The sequence below is a fragment of the Lissotriton vulgaris genome, chromosome 6 (assembly GCF_964263255.1).
Source record: "Lissotriton vulgaris chromosome 6, aLisVul1.2, whole genome shotgun sequence".
Lineage (NCBI taxonomy): Eukaryota > Metazoa > Chordata > Amphibia > Caudata > Salamandridae > Lissotriton > Lissotriton vulgaris.
Window position 1 is genome coordinate 1,470,086,196 of NC_141694.1, and position 12,203 is coordinate 1,470,098,398.

General features: G+C 49.6%; 1 protein-coding gene across 1 annotated transcript in view; it reads right to left on the reverse strand.

The window, feature by feature from the left end:
- SLC1A4 (solute carrier family 1 member 4) overlaps positions 1–12,203 on the reverse strand; it is a 253,524-nt gene that overhangs the window by 14,133 nt on the left and 227,188 nt on the right. The window contains exon 7 of the mRNA XM_086927601.1: positions 11,154–11,288. Coding sequence (XP_086783727.1) covers positions 11,154–11,288 — 135 coding nt within the window. The remainder of the gene's footprint in view (positions 1–11,153; positions 11,289–12,203) is intronic.

Below are 12,203 nucleotides of genomic sequence, written 5' to 3' on the forward strand. Positions count from 1 at the left end.
TACACAGCTTTCCCTTTTTTTGATCCAGAGATTCCCACAAAAAGTTGACTGTCTACTTGATGATTATTGGTAAAATAAATATAAAAGCTCAAAACTTTATACGGATCCAGACTTTGGAGCTTGTACTCTATTAAGGGGTGAGGGTGAGCAAAGCAAAGAACGCAGGCAGGGTAATAGATTGCCCTATATGAAAGGGAGTTGCAAGAATGCTGCCAGAGTCCTCAGCACCAACCTGTTTGGGAGAAAGGTGGTGTATGGTAGTTACACTGAAAGTGCAGAAATTCACTCATGCAACGAACTGACATAATTACGAAGAGGAAACCAGTCATCAAAGTCAAAAGATGCAGTGAGCAGCTAAGCATCACCTCCAAAGGTGGGCACATCGGAAATATTAAGACCAAATTCAGGTCCTACTGTGGCCTCACACATGGTTTGGGAGGGAACATGTGAGTCAAATCTTTTCACAATTCGATCGGAACAGGTGATTTAAAGAATGGTTGGACATGTAAATGCAAAAAGGCTGGAAGGACCTACAAAGAGCCTTTAATAGTGCCCACTGCAAGCCCTTGCAGGGCTGAAGATAAAACCATATATCCAAAAGCTATGCTTTTAAGGGGGCAGTTGCTAAACCAAGCCACAAATTTGTCCCAACGACCAGCATAAATGGATTTCAAGTAAGGACGTCTGGCGGGAACAATGACATCCACCATCTCAGGTCAAACAGAGTTACTTGTTGCCGCTCGATCCCCCGACATGAAGGAGTAGGTTGTGCAGATTCATGTTGAGCACTCTGCCCTGTTGCTTCAATGGGAGGCAGATGTTTATGCCTAGAAGTTCTGGATACCTAACTCACCTGGCCCAATGCAGTGCCACTAGAATGACTTGGGGCCAGTCGTTCTTGATCTTTTTTTTAACCCGAGGCAAGGGGGAAAGGTGTACAGGAGTCCCTTGCTTCATTTCAGCCAGATTGCATCTTATAACGAGAGTGCTTGAGGAAACTCCAATCCTCAAAACTTTTAATGCTGTATGTTCTAGATAATGGTGAAAAGAGGAGTTCTTGCCACTTTTCGAAGATGCCCTACACCATCTCAGGATGCAGACGCCATTCATGATCTACCAGGCTCCGTCCACTCATCTCGTCTGCTCTGACATGCAGGGACTCTGCCAGGTAGTTCACAATAAGGGAAATGCACTGACGCTCCAACCAACTCCAGAGGCAGAGAGAAACCAGATGCACGGCTCCACTCCACCCTCCTTTTTGCAATAGCAGATGGCAGTGTTGTCAGTGAGAACCCACACCAGCCTCACCTTGATGGAGGGCAGAAAGGTCTTCAGAGCAAGATAAACGGCCCGCTACTCCAACAAACTGATGTGGAACCAGGCTTCTGTCACAGATCATAGTTCACTGATTTTCACCTCTCCCAGGCCTATTTATCCTAGCAGTGATGAGTCTGTCACCCCACCAGCTCTGGGTGAGTGAGGAAGGGAACAACAGCAGATTTAGAGCAGTCTCCTCCAAGGTCTGGATAATATCCCACATATATCCTTGGTGCTGGGCCCAATGGAACTTCAGATTCCATTTCAGAGTCTTCATGTGCCACCTGGTGTACCTGACAAGGAGCATGCAGGAGGCCAAGAAGCCTCAGAGTCACTCTCATCATGATCCATGGCTGAGGCTTAAAAATCAGAATCAAGGACTGAATGTCCTGGACTAATTGCAGCAGCGGGAAGGCTCAGAACTGCATGGTGGTCAACATAGCTCCAATGACTGGAAACCTCTGTGAAGGAGTCAGGTGTGACTTAGGCTCATTGGTAGTGAACACCAATGATGTCAGGAGGTTCGCAGGCATCTGGAGATGGTCCACGACTGAAGAGCTCGCCTTTAACAGCCAGTCATCTAGGTAGGGAAACACTGGTATCCTGACCTCTGCAGGTGGGCATCATCCACCGCCATCACTTTAGTGAACAAAAGAGGGGCGTTGGTGAAGTCGAATTGAGGAACAGCAAACTGAAAATGCTCCTGGCATACCTTGAACAGTAGGGAACATCTGTGGGACTACAAGACTGGTATATGAAAAGTTGCATTCTGCAGGTCCAAGGATGACATCCAGTCAGCGGGATAAAGGGCAGACAGAATCTGGGTCAATGTGAGCATTTTGATTTTGTTCTTCTACAGGAAGGCCTTCTAGTGGGATTTCTGTTGACCACCAAACGCCCTTCCGGGGTGCAGAAAGTCTGTTGGGCCTGTTATAGGATAAGGGCAAGATGCAAAGCCTTAGTGGGCCGCCACCATCCCTTTAAAAACAAAATTGTTTTCCTAGTATCGTATGGGCCATGACTCGATGCCGGTCCGCAGGACCAGCAACCCATTTTTAGGTCGAGCCTAGCGCATCGGGCATGCGCTGGTCTATGGGAGGCTTCTTGTGAGCACTCCAAACTTCCCCGAGACGTCATCGTGTGGGCCTGGCAACTCTCACACATTCCATTGGCCTTTGCATGTGGCTTTCAATAATAAAAGCATGCAAATGGCCTAAGACGGGTGCATGTTTTGTTTTTTCTCTAAACGTTCACTCCCATGGCGTTTGGGTCTCGGGAGCAAGCAGCAGCGCGCAAAGTGCCAGTTGCATTCCTGGATCATGTTACTAATTAACACAGCTCAGCCGCTTTCACTCGCTGTTGTTTTTCATCAGCTCGGTTTCACATTTATTTCTTCCGCGGGCCATGCGCTTCCTGGTTTAGTTAGTGGCCTACACACACCACTCCCAGGATGCTACCCTTAATAATTAATGGCGGGGGCTTCTCACACACATAACTCCCGGGAGGCTGCCCTTATTGATTAATGGCGGGCGCTTCTTGTTTTTGCTATACATGCTTTAACTTTCATTTCTGCAAGCCATTTGCTTACTGGTTTACATGGCGGCCCACACAAACTACTCCTGGGACGCTGCCCTTGAGGGCTATATCTTGACAATGCTCATTTGGTAAGTGTTAAATAGTTTTTGCCTTCCGGCATTGTACCGCAAAAAGTTTGAATTACTTCCACCTTAAACCAGATGAAGCTAGCTTAACACAATTTCCAATGAGGGGAGTTACAGTTCATTTGTACACGCTTTTCAGAAATTAGTTGCTTTCAAAACATAAAAGCTTGTTTATATTCATTAAAGAGTGTTTTGAATTCTTATTTCATGCGTCTACTTCAAAAACAGATGACATTTCCATCTTCTCGAATGATGAAGCTACGCCGTGTTTTCATTCTCCGGTACAAAAGGGGGTGGTGATGGGCGGAGCATCTGAATCAATCAAACACTCACACCCAGTCAAAAGATCTGGGTTTAATCCATCACCGTTCTTTAGCCCACTCTGGGGGAGCGACCTGGATTGGGGGTCATGGTCGGGGAGGGGGCAAGCATGGTGGGCCTGAGCAGGTCTCCGTCACCGGGGAGGGCGCGGGGGGCAGGGGGGAGGTGCAGCAAAGGGGGGTGAGCTGGGGCCCGGGTGTGGTGGGGGGGGGGGTGGACGGGGCGGGGAGGCGGGGGGAGTGGTGGGTGCTGGATTGGGGAGGCGGGGCCGGGTTGAGGTACAAGAGGTAGGGAGGGGGAGTGGGGCCGCAGTGGTCGGCGTGGGGGAGGGGATGGTGTGGGGGTCAGGGGGAGCCTGCAGGGGTTTGGGTCGCACGGCGCGGAGGTCACTCAGTTGGGTGGGGACGGGGTGCGCAGAGCGGTTGGGGCGAGGGCAGCTCTTGGGGAGGGAGGGGGGGCTTTTTCACCTCGGCATGCTGGACTCCACCTTTTTTCTATGGCAGGACAGGTTGGCGAGGCGCTCGGGTGAGCAGCACTCCGCTCTACCGAGGGAATGGGCCGGCTCTGCCTTGTACGGGCGGTCGCGCTCCAACGTGGGACATGCCATGGGACAGCTTGGGGTGGCGACGGGAAGTGTCGCCGCCATCCCACATCCCCCGGAGGGTCGCGACGGCCGCCGGGGGAGGGTGGTGCCTGCGGTTCCAATCACTTCAATGCTTGGTGCGAGTGCGGCGGTGGAAGGGAGTGAGTGCGTGGACCTGGTAGATTTGATGCAGGTGTGCAGGGAAAAGGCGGGGTTGAGCCGGCTGGAGTCCATGGAGGACCGCCGGGGTGTGCGGGATGTGCGGGATGTTGGAGCGGCGGAGTCTGAGGAGGAGGGGGAAATACGGGAGGGGGGACCGAGTAATCTTGTTGGCAGTGTGTTACAGGTACGGCCACAGCAGGACGCGCCCAGAGTGACGGCCCCCTCAGCTCAACTGGTTAGGCGGCGGGATCCAGTGCGGACGCCGACCTTAATGCCAGGTAAGGTTGGAGGCGGAGTGGGGAGTGGTGCGGGCAAGCGGCACTGTGTGCAGGTGTCGTGGGGACGGATGCTGGAGGGGATGAAGGAGGGCGGTTGGTGAAGGGCTGTTACGTGAAGGACACAGGAGTGGGCATGGACGGCGCGAGCGGTGTCGGCGGGGAGGCGGCGTCGGGGAGCGCGGGGACAGGCGCTGGCGAACACACGGGTACCGGGGGACGCAAAGGCGGGGGCAGGCGCTGCCGGAGGGAAGGAGAGTTGTGTCGTGCCGGTGCGCAAGCTCCCGTACATGGGGGTGACCAAGCCGCTAGGGTCGCACCTGTCGGCGGGGACGAAGGAGAAGATCTGGAAGGGGGCATATATCGATATCTTGAAGTTGTTGCATAGGGAGTTGACTTCCAAGGAGGGGTCCAGGAGGAGGAGCAAGAGTTGGCGAGGCGCCCCAAGGTTCCTTTGACGATCGACAATTGGTCAGCAGCCTTCCTCATGTACGCCAGCGTATATTGTGAGAAATTTCCGGATCAGTCCATTGCGCTTTTTAAGTACATGGACGTGGTGCGGAGGGCAAAGTAGGCGTGGGCGGAAAATCCGTTCCGCTCGCGGATTTTGCGGATTTTCGGGAAATCCGCAATCCGCGAGATTTGCGAATTTCCCGCAAAATCCGCAAATCCGCGAGCAGCGGATTTTGCTCGCACTGCTCGCACTGTTCGCGTGAGTTCGCGCCCCGCGAATAAGTGCAAAATTGCAGAAATACGATCTTGGCAAAACTGAAAGTAACTACTTACCAGGTTCAAAAGTTCAGGCACATCATTAGTAGCCATTTCCTGTAGTGCTTCCTGAGGGGCCCCTCCAGAGTTCAGTTGCCAGTTGAAACTATTATGTGACCCTGCTCTGAACCTCAGAATAGTTACACATATGCCACAAAGGTCCTGAATTACAGCTAAGGGAGACAAGCAGGAGCCAGGCTGGAAGTTAAAATCCATTAATCAGCCCCTAATTCATTATTGTCAGTTGGGGCAGGGCAGGTGTTGTAACTAATTTTGCAACAATGAAAGCACTTAGCAAGTGCAAAAGATCACTAATCAGGGCGCACTAAGGAAGCAGGTGCCAGCTAAAAAAATATTCTGTGACACATTAATCAGCCCCAAATTAATTCAGGTCACTTGAGGCAGGGAAGGTGTGCTTTGCTTTGCCGAAAATAATGTACACTGGACAACCAGAGGGTGTAGTGATGAAACAGAGGGTGGCATGGGTGGGCCAGAGGGTGGCATGAGTAGTCAGAGAGTGGCAGTGGTGACAGAGAGTGGCAGTGATGAAGAAGAGTGTCCCAAACAGGCTGGACACGTAGAAACAACAAGTTCGCAAAACTTGCGACCCGACAGGTAAGTTCGCAAATTGCGAAATTGTAAAAACCCTCGCGAACTGGCAGAAACACGGGCGAACACAAAAAAAAAAAATCCGCAAATTCGCGGGAATTCGCGGATTTTGCGGATTGCGAATCCGCAAATCCGCAAAATTCGCGGATTGCCAATCCGCAAAATCCGCTCATGCTTAGGGCAAAGGTGAAGTATGGTGGGTACGCCTGGTCCCACTACGATGAGGAATTCCGGGCACGTATGGCAGCCGATCCGAAGGCGAAGTGGGGTGAACGAGATTCGGATCTTTACCAGCAAACGATGGGCGGGGCAAAGTTTGGGCGTACGGTGTATACGGCCAGCGGTCTGCCGCTCGCGCCAGCCCCTTTTTCGTCTCGCCTCACCCGAGGTGGGGTGGGGCAGGGTGAGTCCACTGGGCAGTACCCGGTTGGGGCCTGCTGGGATTTCAATAAAGGGGCATGTGGCCGCCAAGCGTGCCGTTTCCGGCACGAGTGCTCCAAATGCGGGCGGCGGCACCCAGTGGTACGGTGCTGGGGTGTCGTCGGGCCGCCGGGACAACAGCCCACGCAGGGAGGAACGCAGAGCGGAGGTTCACAGGGTGGGGGGAGGGGGGGGGGCGGACGGGGGGGTCGGGGACTAGGGGAAAAGGCTCGTACGCGGGCGGACGATGCGGCCGTTTTGCGTCAGGGGTTCCGGGAGCGTTTTCGGCTGGGCTATGAGGGCCCACGGAATGTGTGCTGGGCGGACAATCTGAAGTCGGTGAACGCTCACAAGGGTATTGTGAGGGAGAAGCTGTTGAAGGAGGTCAAGGAGGGCCGCATGGTGGGCCTATTTGTAGAACCGCCACTGTCTGGTTTGATAGTCTCCCCGATTGGGGTGGTGCCCAAGAAGAAGCCGGGGCAGTTCCGACTGATACAACACCTGTCGTGGCCGGCAGGGTGGTCAGTCAACGATTTCATCTCAGCTGACGTGGCGTCGGTGTCTTACTCATCAGTGGACGTGGCGCGGAGGCTCGTGGCGGGAGTGGGACGGGGCGCTATGATGGCGAAGTGTGACATTAAGTCGGCATTCCGCTTGCTCCCGGTCCACCCGGATGACCACCAGTTACTGGGAGTTCAGCTCGTCGGTGGCTTTTTTGTGGACAAGGCATTGCCGATGGGGTGCTCAATCTTCTGCGCGTTGTTCGAACGATTCAGTTCCTTTCTGCAGTGGGCTTTTTCCAGGCGCACAGGCTCTGAAGCGGTGACGCAATACCTGGATGACTTCTTCCTGGTGGGGCGACCTGGTGCAATGGACTGCCAGCGGCTGCTGGACAGTTTGGCGGGGATGATGGAGGAGTTTGGGGTTCCTCTGGCGCCAGAGAAGACGCACAGTCCCAGTACTGTGTTGTCCTTTCTCGGTATAGAGCTCGACTCAGCGGCCATGGAAGCACGCCTGCCGGAGGACAAGAGGTCGGTCATGTTGGCATTAGTGGGCGACATGCTGGGCAAGCAGAAAGTGTTGGTACGGGAGGTCCAGGTCCTCTTGGGGCATCTTAACTTCGCTTGTCGCGTGGTGCGACCGGGTCGTACTTTCTGTAGGAGGTTGGGCTTGGCGTTGTCGGGTTTGACACTTCCCCATCAACACGTGCGTCTTTCGGCAGGGGTGAAGGAGGACTTGCGGATGTAGCGGGCTTTCCTAGAGAGGTTCAATGGTGTGCCGATGGCGCAAGGCTGGGAGTGGGACGTAACGCTGTACTACAGTGCGGCGCGTGTCGGCGGCTTTGGCCTGTATTGGGACAGGCGGTGGTGCGCGGAGCAACGGCCGGCGCATTGGCAGGCAGGGGGCCGTAGCATCTCTTTCTTGGAGTTGTTTCCATTGTTGGTGGCAGTCAAGGTGTGGGCGGCTGCGTTGGCACACAAGAGGGTGTTGTTCAGAGCGGACAACATGGCTGTGGTACACGTGGTGAACAGGCAGTCTGCCCGGGACCCGCAGGTTTTGAAGCTGATGAGAGTTTTTGTGCTGCGCTGTTTGGAGAATGACATTATGTTTCATGCGCGCCACGTTCCGGGAGTGGACAATGACATTGCTGATGCTTTGTCTCATTCACAGTGGCAGAGGTTCCATGGGCTAGCCACGGATGTGTTAGTTATTCATCTGGGCGAAAATTACCTGGTGCAGTGTAAGGGTTTAGCACTGGTAAAACAGATGAAGAGGGACCTGTTGGAGATTAAGAGGAATTGGGTGGGTTGCCACTTGATTTCGTCAGAATTTATTCCTAGAAGGTTCTGGAGGGGGGGCGGAGCGCCCTGGGGCGATTGATAGGACAAGGCGAAAGATCAACAGGGAGATGAGGCGTTTCTTCTAGTTCAGAACGGGGGGTAGTTGGGGATATTTGAGGAGGCCTGGGATTTTTCTGTAGGTGGTGGGGGACACTGAGGTCATTTACAGTTGGTAGGCATGGGGGGGTATTGTTGCGGACAGGATATTGTAAGATGTTGTATGATGTGGCAATGTTGGGGATCCGGTTAGGGGTAGGGGTGGGGTTGTTAGGCATTCACATATTTATCTAGGCCTAGTTTTGTTCGGCACAGGCCAAGGTTGGGGAATAGGCAGGGTGCACCTGACTCCAATAAAGCGGCCTTTATCACACCATTCCTGTGTCTGTGGTCAGTGCCCCTCCTACTGGTGGGCCCCAAAGATAGCCCGCTCTCGCTATAAACAATTTTCTTTAAAAACAGCTGTTTGTGGATGTGGCCATGATAGCTGAGAGAACAGTGTTCATCAATCGTGGGTGTCTCCGGAAGTGGAGTAAAATCTGGGGGGCATGGAACAAATTTAGGGGAGACATATGTGAACCACCACAAGACCGGGAAGATGAGGGTTCTGAAGTGGAGCAATTAGAATGGCCATGTGGTTAATATGTGGGGTTTCAACAACAGCTGAGTTGCAATGCATGCTAACAGACTAAATGTACTGATTGTATACTGAAGATTTACATCGTAATTAGAAGCCATCTTGAAATTCTGTACTGTGACAACACTGAAAACAATAACAAGTTTTTTTTTTTTTAAAAACAGCTGTTTGAGTGCTTGGCTACTAACCACTGAAGTTTGTGCCAGTAGTTTAGGCAATCTGTAGTTTATTGCTGTTTTTTTGTTGTTGACCTATTTATGCCAGAGACCGGATGACCAATTTTGCAGTACTATTTCTGTAGCCTAACACCAACCAATTCTAAATTAATTTATCCTGTGTACGCTTTTCTCAAGTAAGGCAGAAGTTGTTTTTGCGCATCATAGCACTCAGGAAAATGTTCTGCATGGCGACACAGGAGTTATAAGGTCCAAAAGGCGAGACCTATTGGCAATGCCAATGCTGGGTTTTTCTCTATTGTCTAATGGGCTAGTGAGGGCAGAAAGACGGTTCTTTTAATTGGAGGATCGAGGGGGAGTACTTGCCCATACCTGGTGATCTGCTCCCTCACTCCCTGGTGTCCGATGGGTAGATTCCTGCTTAGGGTTTGAAGTTCTGTGGTGAGCCCCAAGGAGTGGTCAACTAGGAAAAGGAACCACTGGAAGGGGACACTGCATCCTTTCCAGCAGTATTATCCTGCTTGGGTCAGTGCTCAGGGTCTGAGTTAAGCTTACGAGCACCGTTCAAATTGAAACAAGTTGTCACTGGGGGTGCTGACTGGTTTCACTTTACATCAATGTAACATCAGCGCACTGAACGACACACTGAAATTAAAAAATAATGTTGGGATGCAAGGAAAGTTTTTCCCTCACATCCCAACATTCTTTTTCAAAAAGAAAACCCATCTGTTGCTCACACCAGGAGGATTTGCTCATTGAATGTGGCGAATTGAATGTCTCTTGCTCACCTTATCAATATTTCCCATAAACATTGAATTTAGGACTGGGTCATGACGCTTGTATCATGTGATGTCTGCAAGTTTTCCTTCTGGGTTTCCCTTCTGAACCATGTTAGGGTAGCCTGGCTAACAGGGAGCCAAGGAGAGGAATTGGCCCAATTTGTACATGCAGTAGTTACTGTACGTATCTGACTGTATTGAGTCCTCTTTTTGAGGCAGACTTGGTGCTAGTAAAAGGTTCGCCTGTACTAGAGTTTGTTTGAGATTTTCAACATCCAAATTTGCAATAGAAACTGCCCCATGGAAAAAAATGCGTGGGTGTATATGAGGCTGACCCAAAGTTAAAGCATGACTTTTGGGAAATTGGGGCTAGAAAAGCTTGATTCAGAATAAAAAGTACTAAAGGTTAAGAGTTCTTAAAATTATAGTTGGAGGTAATATTAGAAGCTCTAACAGACTTCCAATTACCATTAACAGGGTAATACAAGTTCAGGATATTAAATGTTTCTGTCTCTCCTGAGATGTCTTCTCAGGTTGCAGAAGTGAATCTAGTTGGTCCTCAGATTGACTGACTGTAGTTTTTGTAAAGATCTCTGTTACAAATATAAGTGCTATGACTCAGATTTTAATTTGGAATAGACGGTCAAGAAAAAGCTTTTATAAAGATAAGGAGGATATGGATATATATGCGTTTTTTAATCACTTTAGGGCACTATCGTTTATCTTTTTTTCAGAAGCACTGTATGTCAGCTGTGTTCAGTTCAGAATAAGACTGAATATGTGGAGGGTAGGATTCTGAGGCAGATTCATAAAATGTCAGATTGTGGTGACAGTCCTAACATCTAATTCCTTCTCTTCCAAATAGCATGGTTGTGACATCAGAATAGCATGCAAAGCTCTTCTTTGGAAAAGGGAGCATAAATCAATGTAAGCACGTTAGATAAAGGTTAGCAAAACTACAAGGATTGTGTGTTGGACCTGTGGAATTCCTGTGAGGAACATGTTAGGCTGAGGATGCTTAGGTTAGTTAGAAAAATGTGGGAGCAATATATTTTTGGTGGAAGGGAAGCTTAAATGGATTCACCTGGTAAAAAACCTGCAAGAGTTACATGACTGGGTAGTGCACCATCATTTCAGAATGACTGAAGTTCATCTTCTCAGGGACCTCACACAGAAGGGGAATTGTGGAGGTTCTGCAGTCTTCCTTTTGGTATTTTGAAGGTTCCTTAGTGCTTCACAAAGGTATTTCTTCACAGGGCCGGACTGGTAACAGAAACCGGCCCTGGCAAACTGCTCAGCCCCACTTAGAACTTATCAGGCAAGGACTTTTTATGTAAAGCACGCACTACAATTATATAAACAACTGTATTCATGCATAAATCAGAAACCTTTTTAATTAACTTCTATCAATGTCAAGTGGGATCAGGTAGGTTAGGAGAAGCTCACATTCAAATATCAGACAAAAGCCTTAGCAATGCATACCAGAAGCAATGACTACTGTCTGAGGAGGAAAGAGGCCTGACCCAACCCAACCCTGCCAATGAGTAGCTGGTATCATCAAGTGTTTCAAGTTGTATTCCACAAAGGAGGCAGAGAAAGATACTTACACAATCCAGTCCACAGCTAATATCAGCGAAAGATCGTTTGTGGGCAGTCCAATGGCCTCCAAAATAATTGCAATGGTGAGAACTCCTCCAGCTGGCACCCCAGCTGCTCCAACACTGGCTGCTGTTGCTGTGACCCTGGGAACAGGTTCAAATATTAGTTGGTCAAACACCCAAGATATTCACAGAAATCAACAGGAGGTGTGCCGTTTTACCATGACAACTAATGTGTAATTTCTGGTGGTTGTTTGACGTGTGCCAAATAGGAAACTATTCCTTGTAACCTAATTATCAGACATTTTCTTCCTTTCACGAGCATTACCTGGAAGTTTAACATTTGCTCTGACATTTTCCTTACCTTCTGAGAGGACTTAGAGGACTTTCAAACCAACAATAGCTGGTGAAGAAATTCCTGCACGTCCCTGGAACAGTGTCGAATTATAGAGCAGTGCTCAGCACTCCTGTATCCAGCTTGATAAAAAGCCTGCCTCAAATATTTCTTTTGAGCATGAACAGCTCCTCTGCTTTGCTCCTCTCATGACTACAGGCCAGATGTATCAAAAATCCAATTTGCGTTCCTTTAATAGCGAATTTTAGGTAATCGCTATTTAAGGAATGCAAAATAGTATGTAGGAAACTAGCGATTACCTAATATTGATTTCAAAAGATTCGCAATCACAATGAAGTAATAGCTATTAGGTAATACTACTCCATTAGTGCCTAAAGGCCCATAGGTGAGAATGGTTTTACATTAACTAATTTGCGATTACCTAATTGGTAATTGCAAATTAGGAAATGCAGAACCAAGGGCCTAAGTCACCCCGAAGCACCCCCAAAAGAAATGTGCACATTTAAAGTGCACACATGCCCTAGGTACATGTGTGCGCTACACAGCACTTACATGTACCTTACTGTACATTTTTATGCATTTTTCAAAAATTGTACATGGTTACCATTGACTTGGAGTCGATGGTAATAGCATTTCCTAAATGCACAGTACATGTGCTTACAGATTCGCAAATTGCAATTCCCTATTTGCATTTGCAATTTTAG